The sequence below is a fragment of the Eublepharis macularius genome, chromosome 11, assembly GCF_028583425.1.
Source record: "Eublepharis macularius isolate TG4126 chromosome 11, MPM_Emac_v1.0, whole genome shotgun sequence".
NCBI lineage: Eukaryota > Metazoa > Chordata > Lepidosauria > Squamata > Eublepharidae > Eublepharis > Eublepharis macularius.
The window spans coordinates 50,052,562-50,074,606 of NC_072800.1; the positions used below are offsets into that span (position 1 = coordinate 50,052,562).

At 40.5% G+C, this 22,045-nt stretch overlaps 1 protein-coding gene across 5 annotated transcripts in view; it reads right to left on the minus strand.

Annotated features, from left to right (window-relative positions):
* Positions 1-2,823: 2,823 nt before the first annotated feature.
* The window catches only part of PALS2 (protein associated with LIN7 2, MAGUK p55 family member), a 40,490-nt gene continuing 21,268 nt past the window's right edge, over positions 2,824-22,045 (minus strand). For all 5 annotated transcript variants that reach the window (XM_054992135.1, XM_054992137.1, XM_054992139.1 and 2 more), the window contains exons 3-12: positions 19,804-19,956; positions 19,241-19,393; positions 17,758-17,985; positions 15,952-16,083; positions 12,616-12,715; positions 11,526-11,594; positions 9,504-9,665; positions 5,120-5,322; positions 4,657-4,785; positions 2,824-3,489 (exon numbers count right to left, since the gene is read on the minus strand). In XM_054992135.1, coding sequence (XP_054848110.1) covers positions 3,313-3,489; positions 4,657-4,785; positions 5,120-5,322; positions 9,504-9,665; positions 11,526-11,594; positions 12,616-12,715; positions 15,952-16,083; positions 17,758-17,985; positions 19,241-19,393; positions 19,804-19,956 — 1,506 coding nt within the window. In that variant the 3' untranslated portion in view covers positions 2,824-3,312. The remainder of the gene's footprint in view (positions 3,490-4,656; positions 4,786-5,119; positions 5,323-9,503; positions 9,666-11,525; positions 11,595-12,615; positions 12,716-15,951; positions 16,084-17,757; positions 17,986-19,240; positions 19,394-19,803; positions 19,957-22,045) is intronic.

Consider the following 22,045-nt stretch of genomic DNA (forward strand, 5'->3'; position numbering starts at 1 on the left):
GCAGTTAAGATGAATGTGTTACCAAGAGTAATGTTTTTGTTACAGACAATACCAATCATCAGAGACTCTAAACAATTTGAAAAATGGCAGAGGAAAATATCAGATTTTGTTTGGGCAGGCAAGAAGCCTCGAGTGAAAGTAAAAGTTCTACAAGATGCAAAGGAGAGAGGCGGAATGCAACTGCCCAATCTGAGACTTTACCATGATGCAATCTGCCTAGTTTGGCTAAAAGAGTGGATGACATTAAAGAATAAGAAACTATTAGCCCTAGAGGGATATAAAAAATTTTTTGGATGGCACGCATACCTATGGCATGACAAAGTAAAGGTCAACTCGATGTTCCTGCATCATTTTGTAAGGAGAAGTCTATATACAATCTGGAAGAAGTACAGAACTTACCTACAAGAAGGAACCCCCTTGTGGGTGGTTCCATATGAGGTGATAGATCCGAGAGCTGTGGATAATGAACAACAATGTTTAACGTACAAAGAAATAACTAAGATTGAAGTATCTAAACTTAGAATAAAGACGCAAGAGGAACTATCACCTAACTATGATTGGTTCCAGTATAGACAGATTAGAGACTTATACAACTCGGACTTTGCAAAAGGGGGCATACGAATAGAGAACTCGGAACTAGAGCAGACCCTTCTTAAAGAAGACAAGAAAAGAATATCCAAGGTATACCAAGTACTGTTGAAATGGTATACTGAGGATGAGATAGTTAAAACACAGATGGTGAAATGGGCTATAAATTTCAATAAAGAAATAACAATGGAGGCATGGGAATACTTGTGGAAAACTACAATGAAGACAACGACATGCATTAATATTAAAGAGAACATTTTCAAAATGATCTATCGTTGGTACATGACACCAAAGAAGATTGCGCTAGGGAACTTGAATACTTCTAATAAATGCTGGAAATGTAAGAAACATGAGGGCTCCCTCTATCATATGTGGTGGTCGTGTGAGGTAGCTAGGCAGTTCTGGGGGGAAATAATAAGAGAAATGAGTGAAATTTTACAGTTTCAAATAAATAAGAACCCAGAACTCCTGCTGCTAAACTTGGGAATGGAGGGAATTCCAGTCCATCATAGGACGTTGATTTTTTATATGACTGCAGCAGCTAGACTTTTGTACGCGCAGAAATGGAAAGTACAAGAAGTGCCAACTATTGAAGATTGGATTTACAAATTGCTGTATATGGCTGAAATGGACAAGATGACAAGAAAACTGAGAGATCTGGACTCAGGGCAGTTTAACACAGACTGGGAGAAGCTGAAACAATATCTGGAGAAGAAATGGGAGGTGGGAGGAAAACTGTGGCAGTTTGAGAACTACTGAAGTATAATAAAAGTATAAAAGAGAGGGGTGACTTTACCGGGGGAGGAAGAGAAATGTGAATTTATAAGCAGTTAGATTAATTGATTGAGATATATATAGATATGTATAGGTTAACTGATAGAACATTGATAGAGAATAATTAATGATAAGGTTTAAACATGAGGATTGAGTAAATAACAATATTTTCTTTCTTTGATAAGATTTATATGCACCAAACTGAATGTACAGAAGAGTTAAATTGATTGATTATGCGAGGAGTTATATAGAATTACCATAAAAAGTTGAAATGAGTAATATATAGAGAACAAATCAAATTGTTTGATTTAAATGTGGGAAATTTTTATGGTTTATGATATATAGGTTTATATAGAAATATTCAAAACTGGAAAATGGGATAAATTGTTTATCTAAAGACGTATAGTTTGGGTGTATAATAAGTAAAGGAGTTAAAGATGTACTGCTTAATATAATGGAGAATGTATATCTCTTTTAGACAGAGGAATTTAATAGAAGTAAGGGAAAAGGGACAGAGGGTGGGAAAGCTGTTGGAAGTCAACAAAAGGGGGGGAAAGGGAGGGGGTTAGAAACGAAAAATTAGGGGAAAATTGACTGTAATGTAAAAATAAAAATGTTCTAACCCAATAAAAAATTTTTCTAAAAAAAAGGATGAATGTGATTATAGATACAGTCACCAAACTAGCCTCTCTTTATGACAATTTGCACCGAAATTCATTAAACAGAATATATATCAGCAAAAGCATTAAAATGGCCAATATGAACCAAGTGATAATATGGAGTCATCTGCTGAGTCTATTGCTGGGGAAAGGGAATTGGATTAGTCTCCTACTGGAGATTATTTTTTAAAGTATGATTGGAAAACAAAAAATAAACCCACTTATAAATAACATGTTTAAGCATCCAACAATAACTGTAGTTTCATACGCTATTTGGTAAATAAAGCCGTTTAAACACAAGATAACAAGTAGCTCAAAGTCCCATCACATCACATTGCGTAAAACACATAACCACTCAAATATTCCAAAGTGTAAAATAAAAGCCTGTTAGTTATATCACAGAACAATATACAAATACAGAGCAAGGTTATAGTAATAAAAACAAAAAAAGCTGGCTTTGTTCATTTAAGCAATGATATTTCACAAGTAAGGACATCCATTCTATGAGCCAAGCCTTGTTGAAGGCTTTGAATTGTAAGGCGCTCACTCATGGGCTGCTTCACCATGATCTGAAACACAGCAAAGAACATGACAGCTCTCCGGGATAGCAGTGCTTGTTCTAAGACCAGTTCCAGGTATTGCTTTACTTTTTTGTAAAAAGGTAACATACGGGAAAGTCTATACAGTACATTTGTCTAACTAAGACAACTGCAAAACATGTAGAAACATTAAGGGAGAAAAAAGGGTTTGTTACATGGCTCAGTGCTGGTTTGTTTCCCAAATATTGAAAATTCGGCTCACATCAAGAAGAGCGACATGTTTATTAACATAAGGATTAGTGTCTTCTCCTAAATAAGAAAAAAAAACCTGATCAAATGAACACTTGATTTCAACAAGTTTTACAAAATAAATCTTCAAGTATTATTTTTCCTTATCACAGTGAAAATGTAAGACCAAAATGTATTAAAAGTGAATGACTGGAAAGTTTCTCAGATGAATAAGAAGGCAAAAATAGTAAAATCAAAACGTTTATAAAATGCTTCAACGCATTTCCTTCATGTGGTATGAATAGAAAGGTTATCTGTAAAAAGTTAGAAAAATTAAAATAAATTACATATTTAAGTACACTTTCCCTTGAATATTTTATATAAAAATCTGGAATAGCATACCCCCATCTGACTATACACATAGTAAAAATGTATCAGACGCTGCTGCTCCAAGTAAGTATCTGGTATTCTGTACAATGTTCTCTTGGTATAATGTTCATTGCGGGCAGCCAGGGTAGTTTGTGTCAGTAGACCCAGCTAATGGGGACCCATTGCGGTTCTGTTCTCAGTTTCTCAGTTGCAGTTTGCAATTTTTCAAAGGCTTTGTCTAGATTGTCATTCACAATGACCAGATCAAAATAGTGGCTGTAAGCTCTCTGGATCCGGGCACTCTCATCTACGGTTTTTTTCAAATCAGTATCCTGTTAGAAGACAAGGACAGAAGTAAAAACCATGATATGTACAGAACACACTGGCCCTTCAAATTTTGATTTTAGTAATGACAAGTACTTAAACTCAGGAGGTGTCTTAACGGAGTTCAGGGGCACATGATTCTTCAGTGCCCTTTCCTCAAAAATACAATGATACCAGTATCTGTTTTATTAGATGTGGCAAAATATGTTCCTTCTTAGGTTAAAGTACAAAGCTTTATGGTGCTTTTTAAAGTAGGCAAGCTTCTAGACCGTGGATATAAGCAAATGATATAAACAAGTGGATATAAGCCCATAGTTGCGTAAAGGAAAGTAACCTAGACTAGGCAATACCACTTTGATTCCCACATCAGTGCCATAACGTCACATTAACACATGCCACTAGGTCAAATGCTTGATACTTCTTGCTCTCCGTAATACACTACTGCCTTCAGCCATCACAATATAGAGAAACAGGCACCTATCCCCACTTACTTCAAGGAACACATCATCTTGATTGCTCAACAACCAGTACCCTCTCATGATCTTGCCCTCCCAAAGTGGGGAGGGATACACGTTATGAAACCAGAATGCAGTTCTGATATTCTTGGAGGGCATGGATACCCAACGGCTCCTCCATCGTGCAATGGCTGCTATGTATAACCTATGTCTGACAAATACCAATATCCAACAAGAAGCCTGGTGGCAGATCAGTAATACCATGCAGTTTGGAGGTCATATCCCTTCACAGGATCTGGAATCTGTGTGTTCAGCAATGCATTTCAATCCAAAAGCCACCTTTTTGTGTGTTATTTGAATTAAAAAATGGCTGTTCCCCCAAATTACGCATTTTCTTAGAATCTGCAAGGCTTCGAAAAGGTACTTAAGGCCAAAAGATAAAAATAAAAAATAAAAACACTCCTAGGCACTCTGAAGAAAGCTGGCAGGGCCTTTTGAAAACTCCTGGAAGGTAGGAGGCAATCTAAGAGGAAAGAATGGGAAAGGGTCTGCAACAATGCCTGACAAATCAGGGGAAACATGCCATGATCTTAAAGACGGAGAAGGGAAGGGAGTAGGGCCTGAAGTGGGCTGCTAACCTATAATGGTAGTTGTACAATACAAATGTTAATAGGTCAACATTTGTTCCATGACAATCTTAAAAAGGAAGTGTTTCCTTACTGTTAGAAGCTTTGTTGTAATTCCTGCATCCACCACTGCTTTGTGCATCGCACGCAGAGTCTCTAGCTCTGGAGCTGCAATAAAGACTACATAGGGCATAAACTCTGCCGTTCGGAGGATTTTCAGTGCCTGGATAGAACAAAGAATTAGCTGCATCCACCACATGTTGAATAATAACCAGAAAGCAGTATCACTACAACAGCCCAATATACTAAAAGAAAGCAACCACTATTTTGTGCACTGTGCTATCTGGTAAGTGTGCTACTTTTTTTTGATAAAGCCAATACTTTCAAACAAACAAAAAAAATTCTTAAACCGCTTTAAGAAGTCAAATAAATGTCACATGCTCCTTTACTTGCTTCAGAAGGACAGTAAACCCCCACGGCAACAGATGCCACACGGCTATTTTCAAAGGGTACCTTTCCTGCAGTAATGCTCCTGCTGGGACACTGATCCGGCATACCTGAGGATTCACATCCAAGATGCACGTCCTTCCAGTCTGAACCACTTCAAGGATAGAATCTATTTTGGTGCCATAAAGGTTTCCTTCATATTCACCATGTTCCAAGTATCTGCCACCTTTAATATCTGCCTCCATTTCAGGTCGCAACACAAACCTGTACGCTTGTCCATCTTTTTCATCATCCCTTGGCTTTCTTGATGTAACTAAACAAATGTGACAAAATGCACACATTTGACAAGCAACATAAACAAGACATGCATTGTTGGGTTTTTTTTAAACATAGTCGCATTTCACACAACTATAGGATTTGTTGATTGTTCTTTTCCTCAAATAGGTTAATAGGATTCCTGCTCTACAGCTCATTTAGGAGGACTTCAGGAACAGTGCTTCAGGGTACATATTATACTTTGTCAGATCAGTGATCTTTCAAGGTCAATACTGTCTAACCCGATTGGTAGCAGCTCTCCAGGGTCTCTGGCAAAGGTCTCTTATTTCACATTACCTAATATATTATTTTTAAAATGTTGTTTGCTGTTGATGCTAGAGACTGAACCTGGGACCTTCTGCATAAAAAAGTAATTACCCTAACACTGAACCCTACAGAAGTTCTAGAGTTTAAGTTTTTGTACTTGAGAAATATAATGTTCGAGAGAACCCTAGAGTAGCAGCTGTTGTTGGAGTACAGCAATGACTTGTGTACAAAGAGAAAAAGATCCTGCAGGGGGCAGCAAGATTTAGCTAGACAGTACTGCAGGGGGAATGCCTTCTTTCCAAAGGAGCTTTTCCTTGTATGTCTGCACAGTCTTATTCTAGAACTCTGGAGTACTATCAAGGCAACTAAGTTTATTTTCTTTTTCCCCATCCAGTTTGTTACTTCCATAAAATCAAGCTTATGTTGCTCTTGATCAGTTCAGTGCCATAACTGCGGCATAGGCATTCAGTGAACAGCTGTGTTACCTGTTGCTGCAAAAGTGAACAGGTTTGTGACACTACAGACATTCCCTTATTACTAGACTCATAACATAGGGGGGGAAATACAGTTCTGTGGATCTTTCTGGACATCTTGATGGCTTTCACTGTTATCACCTATGGTGCTCTTTCTAGAATGGGAACAGAGAGCACTGATCTAATGGTTCAGTTTCTACTGGACAGTTCCAGGACACATTGCTAGGAGGCAGCTGCTCTATCCTACAATATTTACACTATGGCATGCAGCACGACTTTAACTGTGTCTTGGAACAAACTGGTACCACCAAGTGAAGATCTTTAAGTGCTGGTGAGATGTGAATAAATCTGCAGGCTCCAGCTAATCCCGTGGTTGCTGCACTTTGAATTAAGTTGACATTCCTGTGCTTATTTATTCACTTGCACGCCCAACCTTTATTCCCAGTGGGATCCCAAAGCGGCTTACATAATTCTCTTCCCCATTTTATCCACAGGTAGGTTACACTGAGTGTTTGTGACTAGTCCAATGTCACCCAGCAAAGTGTGGCAGGGTGGTGATTCAAACCTGGGCCTCCCAAATCCTGGTCTGACACTCTAAGCACTACACGGCGCTGGCCCCCGCGTATTACAAATGAGTGGGAAAAGCTGCCATACTGCAAGTCTTCTTCCTTTTGCTTCTTCCTGGTGCTAACTGTTGCCAGCCTGGAGTTAGTGTACCTCGTATTGGGTTCCATGGACAGATGGGCTATCTTGCCAGTATATTGTCCTTTTACCTTGCCAGTAGGTACCCTACCTGAGTGGGCAGAATTGCCCTCTGGCTTGGTGTTTGGAAACACCCAGAATAATAGTCTCTGGAGGCTTCATCCATGCAAAGGTGACCTTGCATGGCCACGTTCAAACTTCTGGCCTCTATGGCTACCTTGAGTCTGTCCTAATGCTGATGCCACCTCTTCCAAATCGTGAGATTCCACACACACCCTCCCCCATGTCATGTATATGTTAAAGAGCATCAGAGATGAGAGAGAAAACAGTGTTGCACTTACCTGTAACTGTTGTTCATCTAGTCAGCTTCCCTCAAGTTTTGATGGGACATGTAGGCATCCTGGTCTTGCAGCTTGACTCTCTGACTGCTGTCCAATGGACTTTTCAACTGTCACTTGTCCAACATTCTGCCACGCTGCCTACATTTCCCATCAAAACTTGAGGGAAGCTGGCAAGTGTCCAACCTGTGTCAGGCGTCACTTGTGGTCCTGCTCTAAGTCTTCGTGCAGGCACACATTGGGACTGCGCACACGCAAGCCTGCTGACTGGAAAAGATTCTTTAGCTCTAAAAGACCAGAAGGGGGTGCTCTGCCCCTATTGCGCACGCGCAGGAGTTTCCCGCCAAATGCAGGTAGGGGGCAGAGCGCCCCCATTCCCCTGAGCCACCAGATGTATAATACAGTAAAACAAACATACTCACAGCGGGGCAGGAGGGAGGGAATGTGTGCCTGCACAAAGACCTAGACGAACAACAGTTACAGGTAAGTGCAACACTGTTTTCATCTTCGGTCTTCAGTGCAGTCCCACATTGGGAGTTTAGCAAGCTACTCACCAATGGAGGAGGGTGTGAGTGGGACAGCTGATCAAGGAATGCAGGACAGCTGTTCCCACTGTTGAAATTTGGGGGGGGGTAATTCATGTTGCCAGCATAGTGCTTTACTAAGTTATATCAGCTGCAGACCACATGGCAGCCTGACAGATGTGTTGAAGAGGGACCCTTCGTGAGAAAAAACTGCCAACAAGGCTTGTATCATATTCAAATATATTCTGATCACCATGGTTCAAGTGATCTTCGCCTCATCGGAGCAGTTTACTGCCACTATCTGTCACAAGGTCTGAAAAGACTTGGGAGACCCTTATGGTGTCCAGAATAACACACAAGATGGCTTTCAGGTTCGTGAGCCCTTTGGTTCTTCCAAGTGATACAAAAATTCCTTCTTCATATTCAATCTGTGTTATTCATGTTCTGCTACAGAAGCACCATTAGGGGAAAAACAGGTGAAATTTTGAATTCTGGGTGGAATTCAAGGCTGATGTGCCAGACAACTAACTGAATTCAGAAGAATTGAATAAATGGGGAATCAGCTGGAAAGGTCGTGAATTCCCCCCATCGTCTGGCCAATGTTACAGCAACCATAAATGCTACCTTCTAAGAGGGGAAGGGGCAGGAAAGCATGGGTTCAAAGGTTGTTAATCGAGAGAGAGAATCAGCAGGAGACTCCATAAAGGAACTGGAGGGATTCTCAGAGGAAGGGTATTAAAGATATTTCTGAGAAAACAGAAGAAATATGGTAGGAGAAGAAAACATGTCGTTGTCAATCCCACCATGAAAGGCTGATATGGCAGCTAACTATACTTTAATAGAAGACACAAATTGATGTTGGTATTAAAATGAGTTGTTAATGGTTGGGGAAGGGTAATAGTCCTTTGGGTTCTAACCATATTAGGAATCAATCCCACTTGAGACCACAAGATATGAAAAATACCATTTTTCAGATATTCAAATAGCCTGGTTCACCTCCTTGGAGAAAAAGGGTGTTGTGGGTTTGGTTGCCACACGGTCAGTTTCAGAGGAGCTATATCACAGAACTATACCTGACCTCTACACTGGGGGTCTGTTAGTATCAGGAAGCAGAGGTATCAATATTGGGACAATCCCTGAAGTGGCATGGCCAAAAACAGGTGAGTAGAATGCAGTGAGTGTGGAAAATCCAAATTCTGCAAGTATCCTTGTATCAGGGAAGTAGATGGAACTATGAAGAAACCTCTGGTTCAAGGAATTTGGAAGGGATCTGGTACCCGCTAGGGGACATAATTATTAGTCTTTGCGAAGCAAGGAAGTAAATGGTGGAGAAAAGTATGCACATGTGCAGTAGGAGTGGAGCGCCCCCTTCTGGTCTTTCAGAGACTCTTTTCTGGTCAGCAGGCCTGTGCATGCGCAGTCCCAATGTGGGACTGCACTGAAGACTGAAGACAAAACTCAAATTCTTACTTTTAAATCACTGAGGTGTATAACACCAGGATACATGAACAAGCATCTGCTTCCATTACAGAAGCAGCATTCAGTTGGTCTTTCTCGACCTGTTTGTGCCTGCTGTATTTTTTCTTGTATAAAATTGTTACAGTCTGTTTTTAATTCTGATTGTAAAATTATTGTTGGGGGGGCTGTCTTCATTTTAAAAAATGGAGTATAATTTTTTTAATAAACAGAACTTAAAAACAAGCAGTAGTGACAAACATTCAAGTTCAAGACTGTTGAGCTAGCATCTACCCTAACCTCACACCATTACAGGTGTGAAAGGGAGAAAATTAACAACCTAGGAAGAAAATGCGTATAATTTTTATGAACAAATCTACAAACTGATAAATAACCAGATGTTTAAAAATGGAAACTTACATGGCACTGTGGTCCCAAACTTAGTGGGATTCAATACAATAAATCTGTTTTTCAAACTCCTTCGACCAACTCCCTGGGCTCCTATTAAGACCAATGTTTTTCTCTGAAACGGAGGCATTTTGGCAACTTCCTCGTATATCTGAATTTCATGACGATCAAATTCTTCATGCAAAAGAGTAAAACATATTAAAACAGATATTTTAAAAATCAAGTAACAATCACAAGTCTGTTTAAAAGACAGGGCTATACAAAATTTCCTCTGATCACTTTCTTTTTATTCCTTATGATTTAATAAAATAGTTCTGTATACTCAGATTCAGGTCAAAATGGGAAATAACTGCAAAACCCTTTGGCACAATGAGAGGTACTAAAGTAATCACAGGTAAGCCTAACAGCACAGCAAACTTCCACTGGCTGGGCACCTGTTATTAGTTGAAGAATCACCAAAAAGAAACATAAACACAGTTATCGTCTAGGACTGCCCATGACGACTCCATCTAGCCTTTTGCAAAGACCAAAATGAGCATACCCTTCATGTGACCTGGCCGTCTGCTCTGCAAAGCAGAAGATTATACTTGATCCTGGGAGAGTGCCTGCTATCTAATCAGTACAGCTACTTTTTAACTGCCCCTCCCTATCAGTTAGCGTTACTTTGCTTTATTTCAGTTTTATTTCTTTTTAAATATTTCGCAACTGGCTTTTTCCATGGCACACTGAGAGCACACAAAGATAGGTTCCATGAATTGTTTGCAATTACAGGTGTGACAGCAGGGGTCTCCACGGTGCCCAATACTTTTTCTGGTGCCCACCAAGTGTTTTTAGACCAGATGGGACTTTTTCCTAGAAGAACTGGCTGGCCACTGGAGGTCCGATTGGCTGTACAGATTTTAAATACTGTTGTGAGGGAGGAGGGCCATGAGATCCGCACACAGGCCCCGCACTAATACCAGCCCAGCTGAGTTTAAAAGCAGGGGGTGGGGTAGGGTTGCAGTGGGTGGGGCAGCTTCCCCTTCCCCAAGCTGGAACCTGATAAAAAGGCAGGCCCAGCTAGGAAAGAGGGAAGACAGACTGCAAATAAAGAAGACTGCCAAGGGCAAGGCAAGGGAAGACTTTCTTGTAGGCAGCTTGTTCAAGGGAAGGGCAGAGACCACTTTCAGGGAAGGGAATATCTTTGAGAATGGAGACACAGAGGACCAGGCAGTAGAGAGCAATGGCAAGCAGACTCCAAACCTAGGGGAGGGGCAGCAGACTCAAAGGAACCTCACTCTTTAGCTGTGTATGAAAGGGGATACATAAAGGGCTCGTGGCAGCTGATGGTGAGGATTGGCAAAGGAGGGAACTCTGTGTGATGGGTATCCCTGCTTCAAGGCACCACTGAACCCAAGTGTAACAGTTGTTTTGGCAACAGCTGCTGCCTCAGAACAAGAATATTTACTGCGTGACAGAAGGTAAACTGTGGGTATGCAAGGAAAAATGTTAATACCAAAAGCTCATTTTAAAAGGCATCCTATTAAACAGAACTTCTGCCTAAAGAGTTGAAGAGTTACTATTAAAGTTATGCATAATCTTATTCCAACATTTTGTGGTCAGCCCTGCTTCCTGTGGCAACCATTTTATGGCTGTGCTCACTACCCTACGTCAAAATTCCAAAGGAGCCCACAGGCTGAAAAATCTCTATATTAGAAATTAAGTGAACCTCATTACAGGTTCACAACAATCATTAACTAATTTGCTGCTGGAATTGGCACAAGTATCAAACTGGTTGGTGATTACAGTAAGCTTTTTGTTGTCTAAAAATTAACTTTAAACACATTTGAATGAACAAATGTTCAACAAATTAATCTAGAAACATTTCCTGGATCAGAATGACTCTAATGAAATATCAGAATATAATAAGGGGATGGGGGTAGGGAAATATTTTTTTAAAAACTAATAATATTGTTTGTTGAAAAACAAATCAAAATAGGCAAAATTCTACAGATTGCTCAGTTGGGATACAGTATTTCAAACAGATTTATGTACCTGCATTCCTAGTTGTGAGATACATCATCTTTTTCTTTTTTTTACTACCTATTGTTCCACAAAATGGACCTGAAGACAGAGAAATAACAATTCAGAAATTACCAATTCTTATATAAAAAAAATAAGAGTTTTTATATATGACTACTGCAAAACTGGAAGAGTCCAACATTGCTTTCAATAGACAAATGGCTGTTAAAGGTGATGGAATTAGCAATGATGATAAAACTTACATCACTGGAGAAAATACAGTAAGTTTGTTTATTGTTTAATGGAAGCCCCTTAGAAGTTTTGCATGAATTAGATAATACTGATTTCACGATTTGTGGGTTTGCTGAATAAGAATTTTGAACGTTGAAAGGAAGTTTTTCTTCGTAACAGAGTAAGAGAAAATCTGAAAGTGATATTTGTTGTGGAGAAAACTAGAAGCCTTCTTTTAGTTTATATTCTTTTGTTTGCTTAGTTTTGTTATTTTTGTCTGTTGTTATTTTCTATTTGGCTATTGTGTGTAATTGTCTTTTTTGTAAATTTGTCATTTTATTTTTATTAAAGTTAATAAAAAGAATGGAAAAGAAATGTCCAATTCTTACCAAGAAATCTTGGATAGCAAGTAATTGAACGTTGATTTTAGCTGTTGTTTGGAATGAAGTCTTTATCCATACCATGAATGATAACTGTGTTTTAAAAGTAATTACTAAAATCTGAAATATCTACAGAGATATACTGGGTGCAGAAAACTGGCTAGCTTTATTTATTTACTGCATTTCTACAAAAGTACTCAGGGCAGTGCACAAATTAAAAGTAACAACCACAAAGTAAACAGACTAATCAAACTATGATCCATCAGACATATGTGCAAAAGCAATAGGGCAGCCATCTGTTCACCAAGTTCGTTTTCTGTTTAATACTACCAATTTGCCAGCAGGTGGCAGACAAGGACTCAGATATTTGTAAGGAAGTTTTAATTCTTGGTTAAATGTGGTCATTTGTGGTTCCCAGCTGCACTGAAACTGCTCACATAGCACATTATTCATATCCCCTGGACTCCACAAATGCAAACATTATGTAAAGAATCTTGAACCTGTGTTGTTACCTGAACTGTCCCAGTCCCGCCTAACAAACGCTTTCCTTTTTTCTTCCAAGAACTGACTAGGAATAAGTCCTGCACTTCCTCCTTCTTTGACATGGCTGGCCTGGAACGAAATCAAACATATATTCACTTTAGCACTAACCCACAGTTAAATGTAGCCAAGGCTTTAATTAACATGAGCCAATCAGATTACATCAGCATGTTTAGATGTGAACCAAGCACCCACAAAGGACGCTCCCCTTGTTGCATACAAGTGACTCTTCCAAATTCTGATGGGGAGGGGAAAAGGACCCTTATAAACAGCATGAGGGGCAGCAAGCTGGGGTTATACAGTAGGAAGGGAGAATGGGCAAGAGTGCCCCCCCATCAATGGAAGTACTGTTCTTCCAGTGGAAACTGCACCTTGGGGTCCAATTCAATGCTTGGGCTTCAAATGCAGCAAGCAGCTGATATATGATTTCCCCCAAAATAGTGACCCAGTGCTTCTCTGCTCCCACTCGCAGCAACTGCAACCTATTCTTCAATGCACATGTCCAGAATGGCGCTGGAGTGTTCTTATTGCCAGTTACATATTTGAGCTTATATTTCTAAGAGGAAATATTTGCTTCACTAGTAAACTTAGACAGCTTGTACAAAGGTTTCACATATTTTATAGCCAGATATTTAGTGTGAATAGATTCTAGACAGCCAAGCCTACACTGGGTCATGTTTTAAAAGATGCTGAATGCAGCTCCCCTGAAGCAACCACTTTCATTGCTGTATGGAGCACCAGCCCAACACAAAACATGGCCCTTTCCTCTCACTGCACAAGATGACTCTCTTCTGAGATAACAAGCTTGATTTTTATAATCCAGATGTTTCATTTCAAGAAGCTTTATACTGACTGCAGAAACTGATCTTGCCAAATAGTGCCAAAATCCCATTAAGTGATGTCACAGAGAACAGATTACACAGGTTACTACAGACCAAAGAACCACGTGAATGAAGCTGCCTATCATAGGTATGGAGATTTCTTTAGCAGATTCTGGCAAACTGGGAAAGAGGGGGAAACAAAGCCAAGAATATATTCAGAAAGAGAGAAGTTAGCAAGATGTAAGAAAAAGACTGCAGCAACACACAATTCAGGACTCCATAGTAAACAATGCTTCCATCCCCACAACCTGTTCTCTCACTCCGCCCTCCACGTATCAGCAGGGATATCCCATCACACAAGCATGATTCCCTCCCAACCGGTTCTGCTGGTGTATGCCAGACAGGAAGCAGGGAAGTACACATCTATCATCATCCCTCCTTTTCCAGCAGCTTTGGTAAGAATCGGAAATGAACTGGGGCAGCACGAGAAGCCTTCCTGCCACAAAGCCCAGCAGTGAAGCAAGAATGAGGCAGGAACAAACTTCCGCCAGAAATGCTCAATAATGTTTTCCGTTTTCCTGTCTAATACATTTTTTTAAGCTCAGTCTGCAACCTCCAACTCTGCTAGATGCAGAAGATTGCTCTATAATTCATGAAAGTCTAAGTTAATGTAGTGGTTACAGCAGAGTCAGGTTAGGATCTGGAAGACCCACGTTCAAAATCCCACTTGGCCATGGAAGCCTTTGGTCACAGTTACTCTCCGTTTAACCTACCTTACAGGGTTGTTGTGAGAATTAAAAAGGAGAGAAAAATTATGTAAGCCACTGTGGGTTTTCACTGGGAAGTTGGCATATAAATGATGTGAATAAAAATATATAAATAAATAATAAACCTATCAGTCTACTATAAGTGGGGGACCTAAAAGGGAGGCATCTCATTTTCCTCTCCTCCCCCATGTCCTCCTTCCCTTCCCTACCCCCCATAGCTGCTCCCCTTTTCCTGCTTCCTTCTCTCCTTCCCATCCACATTTGTCTGCCCCCCTCTTCGCCCCCTTGGCAGCCTCTCCATTATGGCCCTGTTGCATGATGCTGACTCAGTTGCATGGTGGAGAATCTGCAAGGACTTGTGGGAGTTACTTCACTTTTCTCTGCATCACTTCCTCACACTATTTCCTCTCTCCCTTCTCCTGGCAGCCTCCATATGCTCATCTTTCCCCATGTCCTTCTTTCCTTCAAACCCATTAAACAACTTACATTTTACCTGTCCCACATCTTTATCTATGCATTTACTAGTTTGCTTTATTTGCATACTGCCTTTCTCCATAATGAGGACCCAAAGCAGCTTACATCATTCTCCTTTCTCCATATTATCCTCAAAATAACCGGGAGAGATAGTTTAGGCTGAGAGTATGTGACTGTGAACTTTCACAGCAGAATGGCAATTTCCACCTGGGTCTCCCACATCCTACTCAGAAACTCTAAACACTACATTACACTGGTTTTCAGGAGGGGCGGGGAGGAGACACTGTTGTTGAATAGCAGCAAGCAGCTGGGCCTGGATGAGTCATGTAAGTCTTGTGGTGTCAAGTTGTCTGGTAGTTGCTTCTAGGCCTAGCCCCAATAAGTCCTCTCTCAAAGGCCAAAACAGCCCAAGGAAGGGTCCTGTCCTCTCCCCCTGCCTTTTACTGACAGAAACCAAACCTGAAATATGAAGGTCATTTTTTTTTAAGATTCCAGGTTTTTCTGCAAACCTGGGGCATTTTTCAGGTGTGTCTGAAGATGTCTTGTCCATTCATGGCTCCAATCTCTAGATTTGAGCATCCACAGATAGGGCCACTTGGCTATTAATATATAAGATGGCTTCAGGTGTGGTCACGTAATTCAGAAGACATGAGTTCTTTTCTAGCTGCTCCAAAATCCATGAAGTCTGCCAATCTTGGGCAGCTCAGCTTAACACATGCATGACTTGCTAAATTTTTCCTATGTTAGTTCCACCGTGTGTTCTGAACAAATTCAACATTAATCAAGGAATTCTAGCAATCAATTATGGACAAATGACAAGTTACTCTAATCAATGGGCTTAGACTGAAGTAACTCTGCTTAGGATTGCACTGTTGGTGTGCTTTGAAGTTTCAAAAGTCTTCTCTCCCCTATTCAGGTTCTTTTTCTTGATCTGAAAGCAAATGCCCCTTTGTGACCATGTGGAAATGATGGACTGATGGTTTGATTCTGTGTGACAACTCTAGTTTTATGTAACAGTTCTGAAACTCAGTAACATAGCTGCCTACAACTGAAGTATGAAAGTAATCCCTTATGGCACCCAAACAAAACCAGATCAACCTCTGAGTAGGAAGACTTCATACAATGTGAAAACATATAATGAAAAACTTGGAAACTACATTAGACCTATACAGCATCTGAAAATTTCCAGGGAAGATTAGGTTAGTACTTAAAAAAGAAGTCTAGAGAAGTAACTTTTCCCTCTAACCTGCCACCAATTTGGATCTTCTCGATTTACAATCTGAAGAATTTCTCCCTTGGAAAACTTAAGTCCTGCTTCTTTGCATGGAATCAGGTTGTCATTGTACGGATTATAATCAAAATGACACTTCACAAATACCTGAAACAGATAATAAAATTTAATACTCTTAAGGCATTATAATTCTAACAGTTTTAAAAAAGCTTAGCAACTTTGCAGAACACTTGCTCTCAGTTTAATCTTCTGAATTAATTTAAACAAGGACAATTTTTTAAACACAAACAAGCCTCTGGGGAAGGTGAAAGCAAGAGAAACAGTACAGCCAGGTACGAATGACAGGCATCAAGTTTAGCACCGATAAAGGAGTATAACCACAACATAAACTTTAAGCGTTTCAGAAAGAGTGCCGGGGGGTGGTGGTGGAGGAATTATGGTCTCAGAATTTGATCAAGGCATATGGAAGAAGAGCTTTAGTTTGTTTAATTAAGAAAGGTGCCTGAGTGGGAGTTAATGAGAAAGGCACACTCAATATGCTCAGAAACCCTTTCCTTATAATTTAGCTGGTCTGATGTTTGTGAGTGTGTGGGGAGGTCCTTATGTTTCTTTTCCCACCCCATTTCTCAAGCAACCCCTGCATCTTTTGCTCAACTCACTACAACAATCTCAGCGAGTGCTAAGATGGTGAACCCAATCACGTTCATTTTCATGAGGGGAAAAGGTGCAAAGTGCGGTTATAGGCGTTTTGTGAAAATTTATTTTAAAATATTTAGGAGTTAAGCTTACATCATTAGTTTTCCTACAGTTTTTCTGCAAGCTTAATAGTTATTTTTATTTCATGTTGCACTGTGTTATTTGACACTGGATGCGACCTAGCCTTTTTACTGTATGTGCCAACAACATCTAAAGAATTCTGAACACTACCAGTAGCCCACATTTGCTTTTAAAATAATGAACAAAACTGACAGTGGCCAATCTCACCAGAATGATTTACTCTGCTATTTTAAAAAAGTTTTCCTTCTGAAGTTTATTTGATAGATTCTCTTTTTGGAAAGCTCACTTTTCTGTAATAAACTTTTCTTCTCTGTGGTGTGCATTTGGGAACTTAAGCAAAACTCAGCCAACCACACAGCACTGACTTCGAAATGCTTTGTTAGCACTGCATGGATATCAAAATTTTCTCTACATGGCATGGGGGGGGGCGGGGGCAGGAGAGGAGACACACAATCCCAGACTCAAACAAAAGCCAAGAATTTAGGAAGGAAAAACACAGTAAGAAGATACATTATTCCAACCATTAAAATGTACATAGTTAATATTAGATAAATGCAATGAATTGGGTATCAGTAAATTTTACTACATCTACCCTTTGAAAAGGAACTGGCAGAAAACTCAGGGAGTTAATGTAAAGCCCCCTTGTGGATAATAATACGCAATAATTTTCCATGTGGGCTTTCCAGCTTTGTGAAGAGAAGTGGCCAATTGCAGCTTCCCAGCCCATACACTTAAATGATCCTAGAGTGCAATGATGGCATCTTACAATTTACACAGAGGATTCACATATTAATCCTGCACGAACTACCTTCGATGGAAGGATTTTATAATCCATCAAATGACTGTTGGTGAGTCACTAACTGTACACAACTGGCTGCTATATATATTGGACATAGCTAATATACTTAATTAGAAAGGAAGGGAAACAGTAAAGTGAGTAACTTAACAGATGGTTTAGACTAATCAAACGGAATATCCAATTCCACCAAAATATGAACATTTTGTGTCTATAAATAGCTTCATATGAAGAACAGCACTACTGACCTGTTGAGGAATAATATTATCTCTGTAGCTAGGAAGGATCTTCAGAGTGACACTACCACTAATATTCTTGAGAAGTTCTTGCAACTCTTTTGGATTGTTTCCAACTTCATGACCATTAACCTCTTTAATGATATCACCCACATGTAGAAGACCTTGTCGATCTATCATTCCTCCATGAAGGATTCGTGCAATTACCAGATCATTATTCTCAACCCTAAATGTAACACCCTACAGAACATTTGAAGGGCACCAACGTTAGTTTACAGTTTATCCCCATTAAAACAAAAAAGTGAAGGTCTAATATTGCCATTTATCATTCTAATTATCAGCAAATGCCATAACAGCTACTGAAGTTTGTGAATTCCTAATAAATCCAAAACAAGAACTTTGAACTGATTAACATAGGTTTTTACTTGCTTTTTAAAAGTATCCTCTAGCCTAACAATAAAAAAACAAGTATAGGAAGAGCTTAAATACTGTCAACTACTATCGCTCAAACTAGATTTTAAAAGCTTCATATACACAGCTAGCACACACAGACTTCAGTTATCTTAACTATTTCTAACATGTGACTTGTTTCATAAGAGTTTGTTCTTTCCCCTTTTTAACTGCCCACCCCCCACTTCAGCTCCTCTGAGTATCTCTAGACTGTTCAGGCATTGACTGCAGGGTGGTCTTAGCCATACATCCAAATAAGACAGCTGTCCCAGGCCCTGCACTGGTAGGGGCCCCATTCTGGAGCACCCTCAACTACCCTGAATGCCCAGCTGCTGAACCTCTGCTGGCCCGTCCACAGACTGGCAATGATGGCTTTAACACAGCAGACAACTTCAGCCTGACTGCACGGGCACCACCCCCAATGAACGAAGTGGAAACAGCCCAGGAAAAGGCCCCAATCCCCTCAAGAAGGAAAAGAAAGACAAGCAGGTTCTGCAGTGCTGGGACTGCCAGTTCAGAGTGGCAGAGGAAGCTGCTCGTCTCTCCTGTTTGCCTGGGCAGCTCCACCTCCTTCCACACTTCACACTCACTATGGTACACTTGTTGCTCCTCCCCATCCAATGGTGTATTCATGGCAGCAGCTGCTTGCACCTATCACATCCAGGGTTTGGGCCACCGGCTGACTGCAGCAGTGGCTGCTTGTACCCACCTTGTTCCAGGTGGCTGCAAAGGCCACGTTTGAGGCCAAGCTGGGCCCAGCAGGTGGCTGGCTATGTGGGGAAGGGGCAGTGGCAGTGATTCTGTAACCCTCAGCCTGAAGTTCTGTTCAGGGCCCCAGAACCACTAACATTACCCCCAATTTGACCATGTAATGAGCATCTCAAGGTTTTCCTTTCCCACGTGTTCTCTGCTGTTAAGGTTGTAGTTTCTATCCAGAACAGGTTTCATAACTTTGGTAAGAGAAGGGCAACAAACCCCAAATACACAAGTCAACTATTAACATGCTCTATCTTTGCACCACCTTTAAGTATCAATGAAAACTCACCAGCGGCTCTCCTGCTCTTTTGTGAATGCCAAGTATACGAATGGCATCCACAGGTACTATCTGATTGTTCACCGAAGAATTATTCATTTCTGGGCTAGAGGGAGGAGATTCATAACACTTTGATGCCACAATATCATGAGCTTCCAAAAGGGACTGCAAATACAGAAAAGATGAACTGATAGGTTATAAGTGGCCCAACAACTGGAAGAGGGGAGCACATCTGAGCTCTCTCCAGCAACCCAAATTGGTCCTCAGATTCTTTTTCGAATTATGAGCAACAAATAGAGACCACAACCTTTCATACATTTTATTATTTGGATTTATCTCTAGTTAAAATGAAAAACATGATTAAGCTTAATTTCTCAGCTAAAAAAAGTATAGGTCCCAAATCCAGAGAAAGTCATGCTTAAATCCCACTGAAATCAATGGAAATTAACGCCAACTTTCCCTGGATCAGGGCCACAATGATTTTTTTTAGTCGGATTAAAACAGACTGTGATCCACTGAGTCAAGCAATCCCACTCCCACCCCCCAAATTGTTAGATTAAAAAGTAGTGAATTACCAGAAAGTGTGGCTCCTTCAGTATACCAACCAACTCAGCAATGTTTTCATCTTTGTTTACTAACGGACTGATGTCTTCAAGAATCTCATTCACTAATTCTAGATTGTTGTCACTCACAGCCTCAAGTTTAGAATCTTCTAGTCGCTCATGAGCCTGTGAGGATTATAGAACAAGCATAAACAGGAATAGTAAAAAGGAAAATTATCTTTGATTTGCCATTTACATCATGAGGCTTTCTTGGGTGTTTTGACAACAAAACGATGTCTCCAACTGCATTGTCTCTGCTGCAAGTTCATTGGCCAGAAAGTCTCTCTAGGGCTTGCATACAGCACATGGATGCAGCCATTATCAAAATGCACAGTCCTAAGTGCATTATTAAACACCATTTGATGAACATTTTCTCATTTACACCCCACTATTCTCCCCAGGAGGGACATGGCTTAAACGTCATTCTCTCATTCTCCATTTTATCCTCATGACCACCACTAAGTGTGAGAAGTTAGGCTGAGTGTGTACGGCTGGCCCAAGGTCACCCAGGGAGCTTCTAAGGCAGAATGGAGATTTAAACATGGGTCTCCCGTATCCTGGCATGACACTGACTTCTATGCAATACTCTATCCCAACCTTCTGTACAGTCATTCTGTTCTCCTATTCTAGCAATACAGGTAAGGTACTACAGCCTGTATACAATTCTGCAGAAGCAATAAAGTATATTGAAACTATAGAAACTGGGTTATCAGTCAGTTCTTCACTTCAGGCAACCTGGGGAACTGTAACTCTGCAATCAAGGATACTGATCTCTGACAACATTCTTATCACACTTGTCAAACAAATTGCTAGAATACTTCAGGGAAAAGCCATTCCAGTTTAACAGGTATAAGATTGATTTATTAAAAGAGGAAAAATACACCAATAAAGTAGTCTCTCTTCTTTATTCCATCTTCCAAGTCACACTAGAGGAGTCAGGTATGCCGTCTATGCTGTCATTTACTCTCTTTCATAAAGAGTAGTCAGATCATCACCTTATAATTAGTTTGTTTGCACATTTATACACTTTTTATTTTCCAAGCTTTCAGATGAGCGCTGGAAAAAGTTAATAAATGTGCTTTATGAAACTAAGCCTCTCATAAGCCTATCCCACTATGAAGATAATCATCTGCCCAAGTCCACAATTCCAAGTTACTTGAGCATTCTTAGCTGATCTGTGTGGGTGACCTACAGCGCCTAAAGCAGGAGTCTGAAAAGGCTCAGGCCTCTCCAAAGGCTTTCAATCTCTTTCACATGCCAAATGGACATTGCTGGGTTGCAAAAAAACCTCAAGGCCTCTTCTTGCAGGCTTGAATCTTGCTTTCCCCACCTACTACCCTCTACAGCAAGGCTCCCCCAACCATGCTGAGCCTGTAGACACTTCTAGAATTTTGAGAAAGGTTAGTGAGCAGGATCACCCTTTTTGTTTGGAAGAGACATACTTTTTGGTTTTAGCTTCAAAGAAAGCAGAGGGTTTGGTCCCTGTACAGCCAACAAGAAGAGTTTGCCAAGTCCAAAGACTCGAGGAAGTCTGTGCCTAAGGCCAAACTAAGGGCTCCTAACTCTCCTACCCAGGATAAGTAGTCAGATACATTGGTAGTCAGTCAGCTGACAGAGAACTTCTATGTCACACCTTTCTCCTCCTTTTCCATTCTAGACACATTCAAGCAATTAGCAGACATCAGGGAACATGCTGGCAAGTGCCATGGCTCCCATGGGCACCTGAGTTGGGGATTTTTTAGTCTTAGAGACTTGCAAGGACTGGGAACACCACAGTCTCCATTGGGACACACGCAGGAGAGCTATCTCACTGCGTATCTAATGGAGTTATCCAGTTGGCAAAGCTTTAAGGAGACCTTGGCATATCCAGACAAACTTCTATGAGTTAATGGCATCTTCCCAAGTCTCATCTCACATTATGTATCTTAGTAAGTGAGTGTTGTGCTGTCAAGTTGCTTCTGAGTTATGGCAACTCTATGAATTAATGACCTCCAAAGCATCCTCTCATTAACAGCCTTGCTCAGGCCCTGCCACCCAAGGCCGTGGCTTCCTTATTGAATCAATCCATCTCATGCTGGGTCTCTCTCTTTTCTACTGCCTTCTACTTTTCCTAGCATTATTGTCTTTTCCAGTGGGCCTTGTCTTCTCATGATGTGACCAAAGTACAACTAAAACCTCAGTTTAGTCATTTTAGCTTCTAAGGAAAGTTCAGGCT